General features: G+C 33.1%; 1 protein-coding gene across 1 annotated transcript; it reads left to right on the top strand.

The window, feature by feature from the left end:
- Positions 1-939: 939 nt before the first annotated feature.
- LOC148596965 (vasopressin V1b receptor-like) lies at positions 940-6,580 on the top strand. The gene is made up of 6 exons (XM_088564061.1): positions 940-1,509; positions 3,005-3,140; positions 3,403-3,737; positions 4,931-5,084; positions 5,826-5,900; positions 6,245-6,580. Exons 1-6 carry the CDS (start codon positions 1,456-1,458, stop codon positions 6,493-6,495), a joined length of 1,005 nt encoding a protein of 334 aa, XP_088420187.1. The 5' UTR covers positions 940-1,455; the 3' UTR covers positions 6,496-6,580.
- The last annotated feature ends 13,786 nt before the right edge of the window (positions 6,581-20,366 follow it).

The raw sequence follows: 20,366 nt of genomic DNA, 5'->3' as shown, positions 1-20,366 counted from the left end.
CAGGTGGTGGAATGGAGTTACATGCTGGGGTTGTCAGGAAAACCTGACCGCAAACCATAGTGGTGCACCGTGTTGAGAAAGATGCCACGTTCCACACACGTTAAAAAAAACCTTACTGTGGTATTCTCCCGGAGTAGGAACCAAACGGCTCCGCCACAGGAGGCTAAATTGCCCGGCCTTACCCATTCCTCCCCTTTTCTAGTGGCAATCAAAATTTGTCGACCCTATTATCCTTTCGTCCCATCCCTTTTTTATTTTATCATTTCATGTTCATTTTATCATCCATTTCATGTTCATCGTCTGAATATAGCTGAAATATTGCTGATCGGGTGTTAAACCCCAATAATCAATCAATCAATCAATCTAATGACTTGACAGTGCTAGCTTCTATCCTATATTGAAATGTTAGTTGTACCCAAAAGTGTGATATGTCCATGAACGTACAACAGAGCACAATTGCATTCAAATTTGGCATTTGAATGTGAGAAAATAATAAAAAAAAATATTAACCTTCCCAGTAAACGTGTTCGTTTTGATTCAATTATCCAAAATTACTATTATATATAATGTCAAATATAAACACCTCAAGCGTAGCTATGAGCAATAACGAGGAATTTACTATATCGAATACTTATCGTATCAAATGTACTTAAATGATATAAAATTGCATATAGTGAATGAAATTCCCTGTTTATGGTTGATGGGTTTATGGGTGATGACATTATAATTTAGTTTAAATTGTATTCTGTTCAATCCTGTGGATATTAAATGAGAAAGTATTATTAAAACTTAAATACAATAGAGAAACACTTAACCTAGGGCACATTTTGTGGATCATTTACAAATTTGTCTCAAATACATTGGATAACACAATAACAAACACGAGTTAAGATCTTGCTTATTTACAATTCTATTTATTCACTTGAAATGGGTTGATAACATGACTATGGTAGTAGTTAAGTATTTCTGCCTTATGTAATGCACAAGTACTATTATCGTGGCTAATAATTTACAAACTACATGTAATCAATTAAAATTATTTGACTGGCAGTTTAGAACAACAAATCATTTTCATTGTAGAATCATATAGATCAATACATGTACCAGAAGCTTCAATGGGATATAAAAGTGGATATAGTGTTTAATTATAGTGGAGAGATGATCAAAAGTGCCATCACTTTGCGTTATAAATTTCAGTGATGAATATTAGACCGTTGAGGTAAAGGAAGTGTAAAAATTATAGTAAAATGTGTGTTAAAGACATTGTGCTGCTTCACAGAATTGAAATACAACAATATGCAACTATCAATAATCAAAATGTATCGTATTTACCGAATTAGTAGTACAGTATATCAAGAATATAAAAGGTGCCGATTCCTTGATACTTACGTGCATGTTGGAATATGATTATCTATCATTAACAAAGATATCGAAACGGAGGCTACAAACTACAAAATGAATACAACAGAACAGAACAGTACTATAGTGTCGGATATGTGTGAAAAAGAGGTAAGTGGTACCTAGGTGAAAATACTTTTGATTTAAGAGGGTTCTGTCAAAAAACAAACATGCAGTGGGTAATCAATGACACTGTTCTAATACATTTATTACATCATGAAAACAACTCTCCCTGTTCTTTTCTTTTGTCTGGTTTTAAGGTAGAACTGTACTTATTAAGTCAATATCTTTACATTGAAACCTGAACACAAAAATTACACTTCGTAACAGTTAAAATACATTTAAGTAGTGTCTTTGTAAGAATCAATCAAAATCTGAAAAAATGTAATACACCGCAATAAAGAATACATTTTTTTTATTTTTTTTATTTTTTTATTTTTTTGGGTTTTTTTTTTTTTTTTTGTTCTTTAGTTTTTTGTCTTTTTTTTTTTTTTTGTTTTTTTTTTGTTTTGTTTTTTGTTTTTTTTTTGTTTTGTTTTGTTTTTTTTTTTGTTTTGGTTTTGTTATTAAGTTGTTTTATGGGTCTTTAATCTGTAGGCTTTTCACCCATTACATTTGCATGATTCTTAGCAGTAGTGCCACTTAATTCACTCTGAAAAAGATATTTTATGAAATTATATATGACAAATAACAGCTATTAGAAAGAGGCGATCTAATATAACTTTTATACGTTATAAACCAGAAATATAAATTCTTGGAAACAGGTGTGTTTTGTTTGGTATTCTTCTTTTCAATACGAGAAGGCGCGTGTTTCTAGAAAAGCAGAGGACGCTTACCCTACCGGTGCACCTGGTCCATGCTCCAAGTTTTTAGTGGAGTCCGAGTTGCTCATTTACTTTTGTTACTTTGTATGTATGATTTTAGTTACTTTATGTTCTTTTTTTTGTATGTCTGTTTTCCATGTCTGGTCTTTGTCCCTGGATTACATTATTTTGATTACCGCTATAACCTTGGTTCCCTTGATTACTCTCTCTGATAATAAACATTGGATGTAAAACGTTTTGCAGACAAAAACAATGTTGTTTTGGGCTTTGTCTGTTGGTACGACAACATATGTGTCATGTATAGTAGACAGTGTTTTTGCTACCTGGACCTGGAAATAACATTCATAAAATACATTAAAGTTTAATGTGTCGTTTTTCTCTTTTTTTATATTTGTCAAATTCTGTACGATATTCATTCCGGGTATAGATTTAATGACTTATGACCTCCTTTTATTATATTATATAATTATGATATTAAAATAGATGTTGCCTGTTACCACCACTCTACAATTAACTTGTCATATATTGAATTTGAAAACGATGTGATACAAATTGCTTTTTAACGCAGGATATCTTTTGAACATATATTTTTTATAGGTTTTAACTTTGAGAAAATTAAGTACATTTTTTCATACTTCTAATAGCTGAATGAAAACGTGTTGGAAAATTAATTGATATAGTAATGACTCCGTAATCGTGTATTTCGATGTGTATTAGAGGCAAAACAATCTGCTTAAATAATACAATATGAATGGGCAATACACAAATCTATTTGTTTACAGATATGGGCTGCCGGTCTGATCACTCTTATTGAAGGGATCATAACGTTTATATTGAATGGAACTGTGATAGTCTTGTTAGTCAGACGAAGAAAGAAAACCAATATAGTTCTCCTTATTCTACATCTAGCAGTCACTGGTAGGACATGATAAGCACAAACATGTGTAACGTCCTTTGCTCTCAATAAATATAAGATATATTTATTTTAATTTACATAAGTATTTATTGATGACTTCAGTTGTTAACAACAACATTCATAATTTGTTAATTTGAATCAAATTTCCTACACCTAGAAACCTTGTTTGACCGAAAATTATAGTAAAAGTTTTGAAATTGTTGCTTTCATGTTTTTACATACAACAATGGTTTATTGTATTTTTTAACTTTTATTTTATGACAGATTTAGCTGTAGCCACTTTTCACGATTTCACAAGAACAATTCAGCTTCTTACAGATTGGACGTATGGAGAACACACCTGCCGAGCATTTCTTTATTCACAACAAGTGGCTCTCTTTGCATCAACCTACATTCTTTTGTCCATGTGTTATGACCGACTTATTGCTCTATGGAAGCCACTGTGGCCTGGAAGAACGAATAAAAGAAACAGATACGCAATGATAATATTTCCATGGATATTTGCTGTTCTGTTTAGCTTGCCCTATCTCAAAAGTGGAATAATAGTATACAGTGGGAAGGTCTGGTGCACACCGTTCTTCAGTGGAAAATATGGAGATGTATGTAATTATCTAAGGAAATAAAATCCATTTAAAATTGTGTTATAAACTCCAGGTTTTACAGTCTTGTTTGAACGCAATGGTTATGACGAGAGGACAAACGAAAGGAAATTATGTAAACGTATTAATTTCCACTGTAGCTAATCTTCGCGACTTCCGTCAAATGAACATATTCGCGGGTATCAATTTTCGTGGTTTGAAATAATGATAGGGGTAAAATAGTGGTAAATTCATTCCTCGGGTACAACTTTTCGCGGTTTTCCCTCCACTGCGAACGAAGCGAAAATTTGAACAATAGGAAAATTAATATATTTTGCAATATATATTTAAAAATGTACTTAAAAGGCAAATTTTAGATATAAAACAACAAAGGAACATCATTTTAATAAATCCTACAAAATTGCAGATAATGATATCGTAATCAAGAAAACAATGATCAAGCAGAAATAAAACAAATGTTATCCAGGGACATAGATCAGACATGAAAACCAGACAAACACACACAAAACATCAAGTAACTAAACTAATACATACGAAGTCACAAAAGTAAATAAGCAACTCGGACTCCACGTAGAACTAGGAACCATGGACCAGTAGAAGTGTTAAAATCTTATTTTTTTTGCTTCAAACATTACGGTTCCAACGGGCCCTGTAACAAACTTTATGCTGAATAATCCAAGTCTCTATAAACGCAGATATAATCGTATTTGTCGTGGTTATGAAGTGATATGCTGTTTTATTCGATTAAAATTTGAAACTAATGGAGTTTTACTTTTGACCTGTGCATAAAGACAAGTGAGATTTTAAACAAAATTCAAATCATTTTACTTTAGTTTGAGAATTTCAAGCAACTTGTTTTTTTTTTTTGTGCAATGAAAAAGGACAATTGGTTGTTAATCATATAGAAAACAAATATCCTTTTAATCGATACCCCCAAATCTTTGTATATGCATTAACTGTTTTTTTTTCTAATTTTGAATTATTAATCCCCATGATCAATGACATAATTTCATCAAAATATTCAGTACTAATATTTGGTCGGTAGAAAAGCTTCTGGGAGCTTATCTTATTTGTTATATGTAACACATTGACCCGACTTTAAATACGAAAAAAAGTACTTACTAACTTGCTAATCAGAAATGTCTTTTTACTGCACTTGTACTGATAAAAACATGATTCACCTCTATTTTCAGATTTATCTACCTATACAGATGACTTTGATGACATTTATACCCGCCGTAATTTTAATAATAGTGTATAGTTTTATAGTTAACATCATCAGGACAGGGATAAAGGGTCCAAAAATTTTTGACAATCGTACAAGTACTAAATCTGAAGACACTAAAGGTAATGTACGTTTTCTTTCTTGATGAATAATCAGTTATGAGTAATCAAGGAAACCAAGGTTATAGCAGTAATCAAAAGAACGTGATTTATGGACAAAGACCAGACATGTAAAACAAAGAACATAAAGTAACTAAAACCATACATACAAAGTAACAAAAGCAAATGAGCAACGCGGACTCCACTAAAACTTGGAGCATGGACCAGGTAGGGTAAGCGTCCTCTGCTTTTCTAGAAACACCCGCCGATTTACTCAGAAAAAGTCAAGTCCGGAGTAGACAAGCGAGGAAAGGAAAACTATGACCCGTTGAATAAATCAGTTTTCATGGTGCAGATGGATACACCATAACGACCAACGAGTTCATGATGACGACCATAAAACCTCTGTAGTGATGACTTCAGTCTTGTAGCAACATAATCTTGTTCCAGTTAAAAAGGAGTTATGATTCCAAAATTCAAATAATAGAATACCAGTTACCAAAGAAATGATTTATAATTTCAGGAGCAATGTGTTTTCTTATTAGAATATCCTATTATCTCAACATTTGCGTTTTGTCGTCATAAGTGGTAATAAATTATTCATTGAATTCAAGTCTGATAGTTGATTTTTTTGACACATGGAAACAAATTGCTCTTTCAATGGCATGATGCAGCGCCACTCTTTCAACACTTTAAATAAGGCATTGCGTTAAACTGTATGATAAGTCAATCATTTACATTTTATTGTACACTTCCGTTTGTTAGTAAACCACAACCAGTTTCATTCCCTTCGGAAGGCAGAAAGACGAAGTATACTTGTAGCTGTAGTGGTTGGACTTGGTACGTATTACAATAATTACAATACAAAACCCCAGCCAAAGAAATATAATAAATATATACAATGCGATATATGTTCGATTCTAAGATCAATTTTCCTTAATGTTTAATCAATGTTACAAAAATTAAAACCACATAAGTCTGTACAAATATCATAAACGTATACTGATACAGTTATACCAACCTGACAATACAATATATTAGCCCTTTTTCATTCTCCATTAAGATGTGTTTATCTTAAACTCGTGCAGGAAAAGTGGTAGTTATCGCTGATATCACTGAATTTGAACTATATAGGCAGGAACTTAACAAATAATAAATGATTGCCAACTTTTCTCTATTTGTAGCATTCATTATTTGCTGGGTACCATATAGCTTTTCCATAGTCTTCAATAGATTTATCGTTCGAAAGTCCCGTAGTTGTGCGTCTTTCTACATTCCAAACGCATTTGCTCCCTTGAACAGCGCAGTTAATCCGGTGTTGATTGTAACTTTCAATCATAAAATGTTTAAACGGTACACGTTAGAAAGGGATACAACAGGACGTACTCTGTTATCATCTCGGAAATCATTAAGTAACTCTGACAAGAAAAAATAATGAGTGATTAAGTGCACAAAAGACTTTATCTGCCACGAAGATACATTCGAAAAGAAACTGTAATAAAATAGTATCGTATACCACATATCTTCTATTTATATCCACTGTGATTGAACCGTGCATGTGTTTTTTTCCTAAAGTCTCAACCGTATGCAAGAATATCGTATGTTCACAATCTGATATCAATCTTAAGCGGTAATGGTAGATAAAATAATAAAAAGTATGTGCATGTGTTGTGAAACAAGATAGTGTAATGTTTACGCATACTCTTATAATTTAACTTATCTAGCAAACACATTTGTTTTTGTGTCTCATAAATCTCAGTAATGATTTTTTTTTTAAATTAAAATGATATCTCATTAGATTTTATGGTTTAATTACATCAAAATAGTATGTTTTACCGAAACTTTATGAAATTATGATATTTTTATTCTCCACGACCAAAGATAATGTGTTCCGCGTGATCCATATATAACAAATTTGGATATTGTACACTGAAAAATATGTTTTGTTCATGCAAAGGGCAATTATATGATATTACATCAGTCAAAAATACTGAATTTAAAAAAAAAGTTAATATATTTTACCTCAACTTCATGAAAATTCAATATTTGTACACTCCTAGAGCAACTCAAATGTGTTTGCAATATATCGTGTATGATAATTAAAAAATGACATTTTTTCTTATAAAATTGCAACGTTTTCTTTTCTAGACAAATTATATGATATTATATATTTTTAAATATCTTAATTACATCGAATAAAGTATATTTTACCAATACGCTCTGAAATCACGATAGTTTGTATTATACAAGAGCAAATCAAGAGCAGTGATAATGTTTTCGAAATGTATCATGGCATTTTTCAAGACAAACAAGAAGGTATCGCATTAGTATAATTGGCATAATTCATCAAAATAGAATATATGTTATCAATATTTTAAACATTTAGATATTCTTATTCTACTGGACCAGTGCAAATGTACGTTTCCTGATCCACATTAATCAAATATGGACATTTGTCAATTAAAATCCCATTATTGTCATGCTCAGAGCCATTTGATGGTATCGCACAAGTAAAAAATACTGACTCTCATAAAAAATGAGTATATTTTACCCCAAGCTTTTGAAGTTTGAATATATGCATACTTCCAGAGAATAAAAAATGTTTTTGCCACGTACCATGTATAATAATAGATGATATTTTTAATTAAATGCAATGCATTATTTGTGTAAACAAAAACGATAATACCGCTTTTTTTAAATATCATAATTACATCAAAATAGAGAATATTTACCGCAACTTCATGAAATTTCAATATGTTCATTCTCCCAGAGCAATGCAAATGTTCCGTTTAAAATGAAACAGACTCTAAGGGAACCAAGATTCTAGCGGAAATCAAAACGATACAATTCAGGTACAAATACACGACATGGAAAGCACACACACAGTGAAGAACATAGATAACCAAAAATACAACATACAATGTAACAAAGGTAAACGAGAAAACCTGGGAGTATGGAACAGGTGCACCGGTATTGTAAGCATTCTCTGCTTTACCAGAAACACCCAAGTTGCTCATAAAAGTCAAGTTCTTGGTAGATTGCACAGGAAAGGAAAACTATGACACGTTACACAATCAATTCAGTTTCCATTGTGCAGATGGATACAACATAATGATCCACGAGTTCATGATGACGACCATAAAACCTCTGTAGTGATGACTTCAATCTTGTAGCAACATAACCCTGTTCCAAAAGCCTCATTGTAAGAAGTATAGCATAAAATAAAAAGTCTACGTAGTAACGACAAACTCTGGTATAATGTATGAGTTGTAATTTGCATACGCAAATCCTGAAAGGATGTTTCCACAGATGAAAGGAAAATTGACAACAAGGAAAGAAAGTCATTGTGTTTGTCGTATAGTTTGGTCAGTAGTTTTCCTTTACCATAGGAATATCTAAGTGTAGGTCAAGACTGACTTCACAGTGTTTGTAGTATCCTTCATCTCAAGTTCTTTGGGGTTAAATACAATGTATCAAATCCCCGAAACTAGGTTTGTTTAAGGATAATACGTTATCTATATAGCGGAAACTGAGATTAAATGATTTTTTTTTCATATCTAAAATGCAATGTTTTCTTTTTTTCTTTTTTTTTCAGACTAATAAAGTGGTTCCACACTAGTTTCAATAGCTTAATTAAATCAATATAGACTGTATTTTACAAATACTATTGAAAATGTTATGGCATTGACCAAAGATAAAGTGTTAATCAAAGGCATATTTATGTATAAAAAAATATGGAAATTTTACTAATTAATATTTGTGACATTTCATAATTAGAGCAGTTAGATGATATCCAAAAAGTCTGAATTTCATAAAAAAAAAAAAAAAATAAAGTACATTTTACCAATATTTTTCGAAGTTTCACCGATACTTTTCAAAATTTCAATACTTCCTAGACCAATTCACATGTTTTTGCAATGTACCAAGTATAATTAATAACGACATGTTTCATATGAAAAAAAAAAGCAATTCTCCTTTAAACACAGTTAGTATTTTAGTTGGTATTACATTAGTTTGAATATCTTAACTACATCAAAATAAATTATGTGCTATCGATGCATTATTTAATTTTTATTTTTTATTTTCCTGCACCAATGATGATGTGTCCCTCATCAAAACGTTGATGAAACGTTGTTTACCTAGCTTTGGTGAAAATTGTTCATGATTCATGATTAGTTTTATTTAATCTTTTGGAATAATTTGATTTGCAGCGTATTACTATAATAGTTCAGAATAAAATTAGAAGGCAACGTTACAGTATGGAATAAGATAAAAACTTACCTTAAATTCAAATAAACTGCTCTTCCGGGTTGACATGTCATACTCAGCATAAGGCAATAATACAGTGTACATATGAAACATTAAACCGTAAAGTACAGTATATACACTATGTGAAACATTCTACCAATTCATGATACCTTGCATCATGATCAATGTGCAAATGATTGAGCAATAAATGATACCCAGGTTAAAGCGATAATCAAAAGAATATATGGAAACACACATTAAACAACATGAAATAACCATAACAACACGTACATATAAACAATGTACAATCCGGATATCACTAAACACTGACATAATGGACCAGGTGCACCGGAAGAGTAGGCGTCTTCTCCTTTTTTATAAACGCCAACCGTGTTGCCTTTAAAATATTTTGTCAAACCGTAGTCAATGTAGGGAAGTAAATCTATCACATGGTGAACAAATCAGTGAATGAATAGATGGACAACAACAATCCACAAGTTCATAAAACTTCTGGTTACGACTTTCATCTTGCAGCAACATACATGTTCGAGAGGCCTTATTAAGATAAAACTACAACGGTGCAAACAATTTAGAATTTAGAATTTTAGAAAATTACGACCTTTAGTTAACGAGAATAAGTATCTATACATTTCTGTTTAAGAGTAATCAAGGGAACCAAGGGTAAGCGTCCTCTTCTTTTCTAGAAACACCCGCCGAGTTGCTCATAAAAAGTCAAGTCCGGGGTAGAATGAATAGAATAAAATAGGAGATGCCATGAAATGGGTACCACCAAATTCCAGATATTTGCAATGTACTACTTTTTCAACTATTTAGCATTAAATCCTAATGCTTGTTTTCCAAATAAAGAATCCCCTTCTTCTTGCGAATTAAAGATTCATACATTCTACTCGTGTTTTGCTTTGTTTTTTTCTAATTAAATGTTTTGCAATATTATTACATTTCATATATATATTTCATTTTCTATTTAAAAGAGTGAATTACTGGAAGTGTTAAAAACATCAGTTGAAGTTACTACAGCGAGAGTACTCTAATTCGTGGATACCAATTTTTGTTGATTAGGGCAGAAACACATGTTCGTAGAATCTTAAATTCGTGGTTTTGAGGGGTTTGGTATACACATCAAAGGAAAACTCCTTTTCGTTGTGAACCAAATTTCGTGGTTGGGCCTAAAGGTAGACGTAGAAAATAATAGCAGTGATAAGATCTAAAATGCTACCACACTCTCCAAAGAAGAAATTGTAGAAAATCGTAAATCTGTGCTATCCTCTTTCGGTCTCTCTACCAAAGACGATGGTTGTGATTTACCGTCTATGTACTGTATTCTTAAACTCAAAACAAGAACCCATACAAACAACGTTACATAGCTGGATCTGCAAAATGTATCACCAAACCTGAAAAATTCGAAAGATTTTTCGAAGTCAATCAGTTCGGGACTAATTTCAGAAGTTAATCGCATTTGTCAACACTGTATACTTCTATTCCGTATACTCAGTTAAAATCCCGATTTAAAACCTTTTCAAAAACGATGGTACACATAGATACAAGTATATAGTTTTTGGTAGAGGTTTCTCATACTTTGTAAGAAATAATTCAAATCATCTTCCAAATATACAGAAGAAGATATTTACAAAATGTTGGAATTTTTAATCGACAACATATTTGTACAGTGTGATTGACGCGTTTTTCAACAAACAGTCGGCATTCCAATGGGAACAAATTGCGCTCCTCTACTTGCTTACCTTTTCCTTCACTCTTATGCGGCTGACTTTAAAACTGATCTGATCCGAAAAAAAAATACTGTTTACCTAGTTCCTTTAATCTCAGTTTCCGCTATATAGATGACGTATTATCTTTAAACAATCCAAATTTTTTGGGATTTGATACATCGTCTTTTCCAAAGAGAAAATGAGATAAAGGATACTACATACACTGTGAAGTGAGCCTGATATCTTGACCTTCACTTAGAAATCGACGGTAAAGGAAAACTATTGACCAAACTTTACGACAAACGAGATGACTTTACATTCAGAATTGTCAACTTTCCTTTCATCGGTGGCAGCATCCTTTCAGCACCTGCGTATGGAGTGTTTATATCACAACTCATACGTTATGCCAGAGCTTGCCGAAACTACGCAGAATTAGGCTTCTGGAACAAGGTTATGTTGCTACAAAATTAAAGTCATCACTACAGAAGTTTAATGGTTGTCATCATGAACTCGTTGATCGTTACGGTGTATACATCTGTGATATGAAAACTGATTTGTTCAACGTTGCATAGTTTTCTTTTCCTCATTTGACTACCCCGGACTTGTCTTTTTATGAGCAAATCGGCGAAAGTTTCTAGAAAAGCAGAGGACACTTACCCTGCCAGTGGATCTGGTCCATGCTCCCAGTTTTTAGTGGAGTCCGCGTTGCTCATTTGCTTTTGACACTTTGTATATACTTCCATTCCCTTAACAATGCATCGAAATACTCTCGGCAGTATTATTTTTTAACGAAATTACGGCTTTATTATTCTTCCCATGCTTGTAATATATTAGCCCATTGTTTGCACTTTACACATGATAAACAAATTGCTATAGTTTAAGGTAAAGCAAATTTACAAAACAATGATATTGGATACCTAGAGTTATTATCCATTTAAGGAGCTAGTAATAGCAACGTGTGAAAGAGTAATCAAGGGAACCAAGGTTATAGCGGTAATCAAAAGAATGTAATCCAGGGACAACGACCAGACATGGAAAACAGACATACACAACAAAGAACATACAGTAACTAAAATCATACATACAAAGTAACAAAGGTAAATGAGCAACTTAGGCTCCACTAAAAACTGGGAGAATGGACCGGGTGCACCAGTAGGGTAAGCGTCCTCTGCTTTTCTAGAAACACCCGCCGAGAAAATTGCAGAAATATTTAAGTTTAAGGTTTTTGTAAAAGTTTCATAAATGCATACTATCTTTCTTAATAACGTCTTAAATCTTGTCAGAAAAAAAGTTTGTATTCAGTGTTTGTGACCATTTTTTGATACCACCACTACTTGGAAATCAGCTTTAATCAAATATTTAGATATGCACAAAATTATGAGACCTAAAGGGGTTCTCACCTACCTTTTTTACCTTTGGAAGTAGTAGAAGTGAGAATCCTGAGTTGTTACTAATAAGGGCTAAAAGTTATTTACATTAGTATAAACGATAAATAATACATTGATAAGATAGCATATCATTGACTCATTCACTCATTCGCGCCTAATATAGGCAAAACATTTGAAATTCAGGTGAATTAAAAAAGATGATTTAAGGATGCTAATCAGAGGCCTTTGCCTTCGATTTCTAAGAAATGTTAATCTGATTGAAAAAAAGGAACTGCTGGAACCCCTAATAAAATATGTCTTTGACCGACCGTATTTGGTCCTTCATAATTCAAAAACTGTAAGAGATATCTTAAATCTGATTAAAATAAGCAGACAGGCATTTTCACGGTATTTCATACGGAATCCGATACAAAAGTTCAAATCGGACAGAAAAATGTTTTATTTTTTGCGGACGCCTTTTTGGGACCTTATAACTAAAATAAAAATAATGTTGCGATGTTTACGTGAATGCTAGTAAAGTGATAATTCTACTGGTCGATACTACACAGCATGCAATGTTAAAAAAGTCACATGTTTGCCAATATCCAACGATACCTTAAAATGTTTTATCATCATCTTTCAAAATGTTAGAAATGAGATCGGTAAAAATCCTTTTCAATTTAATTGAACACATTTTCTATTATTTATATTGTAATGTATTGCCTTGGTCTGATATTTTCATCCCGGTAGGGTTGTTTTTTCTTTGACATATAGACCAAACCTATTTCCGTTATAGATGGAAATATCCACACACACAAAAAAATAAAAACCTGAAATAATCAATACAAAACGCACAAATAAAGAGTAGGCGAATAATAACAACTCAATATCAATTGCAGTACCATTCTTCTTGTCCCGGCTATTTGTACACTATTGACGTCATCGTTACATGAACCTGACACAGATGAAAATTAGCATAGTGATGTGGCGAACAAGTATTTGAATTTTCCTTCTTGTATAAAACATCGCCTTATTTTGTTAAATTGTTATGCATGGTTAATTGAACACCGCCAGTATCAAATGTCAGATTGCAGGCTTTGGTACATTTTAAAAAGCGCGGGTTAAAATGAAAATATGAAAACAAACTTGATAGGAAATAATAAGATTACCAGGAAAAGGTTATCAGCTCTAGTTCAGTTTGAAACAAAGAACCACATATATTAACTTTAATCGCAAAAATATTAAGCCATAAATAACAAAGAACATTGTCTATCTAAAAATAAAACATAGTTTTCCTTTCCTCGTTTGTCTACCCCTGACATGACTTTTTATGAGCAACTCGGCGGGTGTTTATAGAAAAGCAGGCAGAGGACACTTACCCTACTGGTGCACCTGGTCCATGCTCCCAGTTTTTAGTGGAGTCCGAGTTGCTCATTTGCTTTTGTTACTTTGTATGTATAATTTTAGTTACTTTATGTTCGCTGATGTGTACGTCTGGTCGTTGTCCCTGGATTACATCTAATATTTTGCCCAAAAAGTTCTGATTTAAGAAAGAGTTAAGTGTATTTGTTCAGAACTTAAGACAAAATTCCATATCGATAATGATTCTTAAAAACAACTGTTTAATTCCATACTCTATATTATGCATGAGCAAGGCAATTTGGCGCGAATGCAAGCACGACTGATTTTGTAACTGATGTTTTTAAAAGCTTGACGAAGGTTTAAAATTTTCCACACATCATTGCATTCAGCCGCCTTCTTGCTTATCTTATCAACTATCAGGGTTTCAGACAACTAGCGCCCTGAACTTTGGGATACAGTTGCAAGAGGACTTTCCAGAGATTGCCCGACGAATGAGCTGCTCGCCTTCAACAATTGTTGAGACTGATTGTTGGAGTGGTGGCAGTGTCTTGGTGTGGAGTGGCATTTCCTTGAACCACAGAACCCCCTTGTAGCGATAAATGGCAATTTAACAACTCAGCGCTATATTGATGAGGTGTTACAAACTACAATTATACTGTTCTTCCGTAGGCATCAGGATATGATCATTTAAAAGTAGGAAAAAGCACATGCGAACGTAGCACGCATAACTTCGAACTGTCTGAATTGGAATGTACGAACAATTCCGTTGCAAGCGTATTCCCCATATTTGAGTCCCATCGAACACTTGTTTGACCATCTTGGACGTGCTGTAAGGCGCCGTCAGATACAGCCAATCACGTTGCGCCAACTTAAGGCTGCACTTAATAAGTGGGAGAACAATACTCAGGCTCGTATTCAACGCCTAATAAGGTCAATGACGCGAAAATGCAGGGCTGGTGTTGGATCACACGGTGGACACATCAAATATTGACACTGTGAGTTTGCATCTGTATATTGCTGATGCCGTGTCCGTCATTTATTTTCAAAGCAAGCGGACTGTGATTAGTTGCTAAAGACGTTTAATTTTCAATATTTATTGTCTGTTGTTAAATATGTATATTTAAAGAAATATTAGTGTTGCGTTTTCGTCGGCTCTCAGTATACATTATATATAAATAGATTGTTCATATACATGAACAAAATTATACAGTTTTTTTTTTTCAGACAAGGTTAATTAAAGATAAACTCAAGGGACATTATTGACTGACGCTGATCAATTCAAAAATTAGACAAAATGTTGCCTGTTCTTGAATATTTCAAACCATTCTTGACTTGTTAATTCAGAGGGAAATGGTAAGTTCATGTATTTAATAACTGTTTATGGCTTATACAAATTCAATTCATTTAAGAGGAATATTTCTTCGTGCATTGCCATGATATGTGTCTACATCAAAAGCGTGATAAACAGACAGAGGCAGATACAATATTAAAGATGGATACATTGCAAAATAATTTATGTTTTTCCATGGAATTAGATTTTTACAAATTGTACTTTGGTTATTATTCCTTTCTGTAATGTTTTCCCTTTGGGTTTTTAACAACAAACAGTGTGCATTTTCTTGTGCTTTGGTTATATAAATTCGTCTTAAACAAATGTTATATGAATTTATGCTTACTTTGTAATCAATAATAAACTCGAGAAAATGTATTAGTCGAATGTTCAGTTTTTTATACCGCTAGAATTTCTGGTCTCTTGACTACTCTTCCATTTCTATACCGATGATATATATTTGCCTATGAAAAAAGTTATATAAAGCCAAAATACTTTATCATGTTTATCATGATACAGTTTGTTCACATTTTAGTAATAAATAAATCTTTTTTTATTGATTTATTAATTGTTGGGGTTTAAAAAATGGCTTAAACAACCCAAACTAAAATTAACTATTTACGAATTGGTAGTCAAAGGGTAGAATTTGGCATATATCTTTTACTTGAAATTCTCTATAAAATTAATTATTGTAATGAAAAATCCTAGTTTGTGTATGGTTAATTCAAATTTCTCAATTTTGAAAAATGAGGCATATTTTCTCAATTAAAAAAAAGATGAGGTAGTTACAAATGTAAAAGGTTGATTAATTGATTATTTCAGCTATTAAAATAATTTGGCTAAACCTAACGGTTTTGGAGATATATGCAAAAAACTACTGTCTGATTCCTATGTTCTAATTTTAGTAACGGCGGCCATGTTTTTTGACGGATCAAAAATCCCCACATCGGTTCTCTGCGGGATACCCAAGGAATAGTCATACCAAGTTTGGTTCCAATTGGTCAAGTAGTGTCATAGGAGAAGATTTTTGAAAGAATCAACATTAAAAATAGCAAAAAAAAAAAAATCAAAAAAGGGCATTAACTCCAACATGGCTGAACGGATTAAAATGAAAATTTGACCACAAATTGATCTCTTCATGCTGAACATATTTACCCCATGTCAGAATTTGGCTAAACCTAATGGTTTTGGAGATATATGCGAAAAACTAATGTCTGACCCCTATCTTCTATTTTTAGTAACGGCGGCCATGTTTTATGACGGATCAAAAATCCCCACATTAGTTCTCTGCAGGATAACCCAGGAAACATTCATACCAAGTTTGGTTCCAATTGGCCAAGTAGTTTCAGAGGAGAAGAGTTTTGAAAAATTGCTAACGAAGACAACGGAAGACAACGACGGACGACGACAGACGCCATGTGATGGTAATAGCTCACATGGCCTTCAACAAGGTGAGCTAAAAATAGCAAAAAAATGTTGAAAAAGGGCAATATATCCAACATGGCTTAATAGATTTTAACGAAAATTTGACCACAAATAATAGTGAAGTCAAAGAGAAAGGTGTCTTTAAATTGGGTAAAAATTAAATTATATATCTCAGTCTCAGAATGTGAAGACTCTATTCGCTACACTGCTCCATCGGATCAAATTGATACAGGCAAGATAGCGTTAATTTCTAGACGGGTCTAAAATTCCCAACGATGTTAGAACTGTCACATTTGCGATACAATTTTTTTTGGTTTTTAATTAGTCAAGTATGCATAGTGATCTTGTGTCTGTCTCTCTATCGCACGTTAGGTTATTATACCTCTACGGCCCTTGTTAATTTGTCAAGTATGCATAGTGATCTCGTGTCTGTCTGTCTGTCGCACGTTAGTTATTATACCTCTATTGCTCTCGTTGATTTGTCGAGTATGTATAGTGATCTTGTGTCTGTCTGTCTGTCTGTAGCACATTAGGTTATTATATCTCTATGGCTCTCGTTAATTTGTCAGGTATGTATTGTGATCTTGTGTCTGTCTGTCTCACGTTAGGTGATTATACCTCTATGGCTCTTGTTAATTTGTCAACTATGTATATTGAACTCCGGTGTGTCTGTCTGTCACACTTTAGGTTATTATACTTCTATGGCTCTTGTTAATTTATCAAGTATATACAGTGATCTCGTGTTTTCACCGTCTGTCGCACTTTTTATTATTATACCTCACATACTCTTGTTAATTGTCAAGAGTGTATAGTGAACTCTTGTCTCTCTCTCTGTCTGTCTCACGTTAGGTTATTATACCTCTATTGGTCTGATTGATTTGTCAAGTATGTATAGTGATCTCATGGTGTCTGTCTGTCACACTTTATGTTATAATACCTCTATGGCTCTTGTTAATTTGTCAAGTATGTTATAATGATCTTGTGTCTCTCTGTCTCTCTGTCGCACCTTAGGTTATTATACCTCTATGGGTCTTGTTAATTTGTCAAAAATTTATAGTGATCTCGTGTCTGTCTGTTTGTCACACTTGATGTTTTTATATCTCTACGGCTCATCTTGATTTGTCAAGTATGCACAGTGATCTCGTGTCTGTCTCTCTGTCGCACGTTAGGTTATTATACCTCTACAGCCCTTGTTAATTTGTCAAGTTTGCATAGTGATCTCGTGTGTGACTGTCTGTCCGTCACACTTTATGTTATAATACCTCTATGGCTTTTGTTAATTTGTCCAGTATGTATAGTGATCTCATGGTGTCTGTCTGTCACTTTTTGTTATAATACCTCTATGGCTGTTGTTAATTTGTCACGTATGTATAGTGATCTCGTGTCTCTGTATATCTGTAGCTCAGTATGTTATTATACCTCTTTTGGCTCTTGTTAATTTATCAAGTATGTATAGTGATCTCGTGTCTGTGATCTCGTGTCTGTCTGTATGTAGCAATTTGTGCTGCGGTGTTAAGGACCTTTTTCGCGAGGATATTGTAAGGGGCAGATAACTCATTGACTTTTGGTGTCACTAATCACTTCCGGGTCAAATGGCCACCCCCACCCATGTAGTACCAAAACACACTGAACCTAGACATATGCATTGTAAGTGCATTATTTGTGTGTATTATGATTAAAAGTAGTCAAAATGAAGTTGAGAATGTGTACTTTAAAATCATATGTGTAATTAACTACAAAAGTGTATGCATATTGTTTACATGTGTGAGTAATTTGCCTCCATGCTGTCAGTTAGCAGAACAGGTAAAAATGTGGATTTTCAGTATTATTTATTCAAGTAAATTTTGTGAAGAATTTCTACTATCGTCGTACCATTAGCATAATGATTGTGGAAGCCTTATTTCCAAGCTTCGCAACGGTATGCAACTTTAAGATGTCATTTGTCCTGGGAATTCACAGTGAGACTTTGAAAATTACTTTTTTAACATGTAAAGTAATGGAAACGTTAGAAGTGGTCAGTGAGACCTTATCTTTGAAATGACGTTATCACTAGGGCGTCCCTAAACACTTTTGCCGATAACAGTTTACCCGTATGATGAAAATATCTCAACTAATAGTTAATATGATCAAATTGTCATTCTTTGACTTAATGATTACTTTATTAAAAAAGCAAACATTTTATTTGTGTAAAATCATGAACACAGGTCGTGGTAAAGCTCCGCCTTCTTTTGACAATCGTCCAATCAAATTCTATAATTGCAAATCGATATCAATTCAATGCTTGACACCGAAATGGACAGCAACAGCATCAACAAATTATCGTAGATTTTCAAAAATTTCTAGGAAATCTGGAAGATACCAACAATTTCAGTGAGTAAGTAATGATTGTAACTATTTTAGTTTCCATCAATTTACCCATAAATGGACTAGGAAAAGGTGCTAAATGTAGTTTTTTTGTCTTTGTAGTTTGTTGTTCACTAACTTCAGCTGTTTAGGAGTGTATGCACGTGGTCAATGTTTATTATTGATTTCTGTGTAAATAACAGTGGAATTATTTCAATATTTGACTTATTTTATACACACAATTATTTTCAATTTCCACAACCATTGTTTGTTAACCCAAAATGTTATGGTATTCGAGAGATTTTTTTTATGGGAGAGAAAAAAGGGGGTGACTATAAGTATTGCCAATTAGTATCAAGTATGGGTAAATACTTTATAGTATTTGGCCAGTGATAGAAACAAGTCTGTATACTTTTTACAAGCTAAGCCCTGGAATTTCCAATTTTCCAGCTTTCAGGCATTCCTCATGTATACATGTAGCTTAGAGACCATGCAAAAAGCTCATCGACATATTTTGCAAACATTCTCACTGCCATTTGGAAGCTCAACACCGCTTGTATGAATTGTGACACATTTGTGCATATACTCAACAACAATAAATGAAACTTCCCTACAATGCTCTGAATGTTATATTCAAAGCAACAAGACCTTGGCTTGTCCTGCATGACCAAGCAAACTGCCAACTGTACATTTGACTTGTATGTAGATGTAACTTCTAAGTTATTTAAGTCATGCCCCCTCCTCAAATGACAAAAATATTTAAAACATTTTTTTCTCTTCTGTGTTAACATGTTTACATTAGTCATGTTAGTGGCATGTTTGTAAACCTATGCTGTTACACAGATGTTTCCCTAAACCAATTTAGCATTGCGCTGCACCATGCCTTTATCTTCTAGCACCATGCTGCCCTCATCATGAATTTTACAATGTGCCCCCAGGCGGCCAAACCCAACTTTCAAGATTAATTTGATCATTTTCCACTAATTTGCATATTAACATGTACTCCTTTTCACCCATTTACATGTATTCAATTTTACAATACCATACTAGGGTGAAGGATGTTTATTGCAGGTGTCAGTAAATAAATTGCACTAGTGTCAAGGTGGGGTACCCCCAGTGAAACCCTCTGGGACTGTTGAATTCCCTCAAAATACTTAAATAACCATGCCTTTACAAATTACTGTGGAAAACACTATTACATGTATCTGTGATTGAATCAACTTATTTTTTAACATAGTCATCAACATATCTGGTCTTTTTCCTTGTTTTTCAATCTAGACCTATTGAAGTTGGACACAGACACAACCACTGTTTATTAGTATTGCATGTATGTGTAGAGCAACTTAATACATTTTTAGCAATAAGGAGTCAGTACATAGGGTGTTTCTCTTTCCATATTTTAAGTCTTACAAATAAAAAATATCAATTTTTGATTTTTAACATGTAAGGTTTGAGAACTATATTGATTCACATACATGTATGTACATGTACATGGAATGGATAT

The sequence above is a fragment of the Perna viridis genome, chromosome 15 (assembly GCF_037379345.1).
Source record: "Perna viridis isolate PV_CMFRI_1.1 ecotype Kerala chromosome 15, ASM3737934v1, whole genome shotgun sequence".
Classification (NCBI taxonomy): Eukaryota; Metazoa; Mollusca; class Bivalvia; order Mytilida; family Mytilidae; genus Perna; species Perna viridis.
This window is presented reverse-complemented; position numbering and strand designations above follow the sequence as displayed.

Bases quoted from the DNA above. Each gene is read 5' to 3' on its own strand.
- LOC148596965 (XM_088564061.1), top strand. From the start codon at position 1,456: ATGAATACAACAGAACAGAACAGTACTATAGTGTCGGATATGTGTGAA. The intron at 1,510-3,004 runs GTAAGTGGTACC...ATTTGTTTACAG, and splicing joins CGGATATGTGTGAAAAAGAG to ATATGGGCTGCCGGTCTGAT. The intron at 5,901-6,244 runs GTACGTATTACA...CTCTATTTGTAG, and splicing joins AGCTGTAGTGGTTGGACTTG to CATTCATTATTTGCTGGGTA.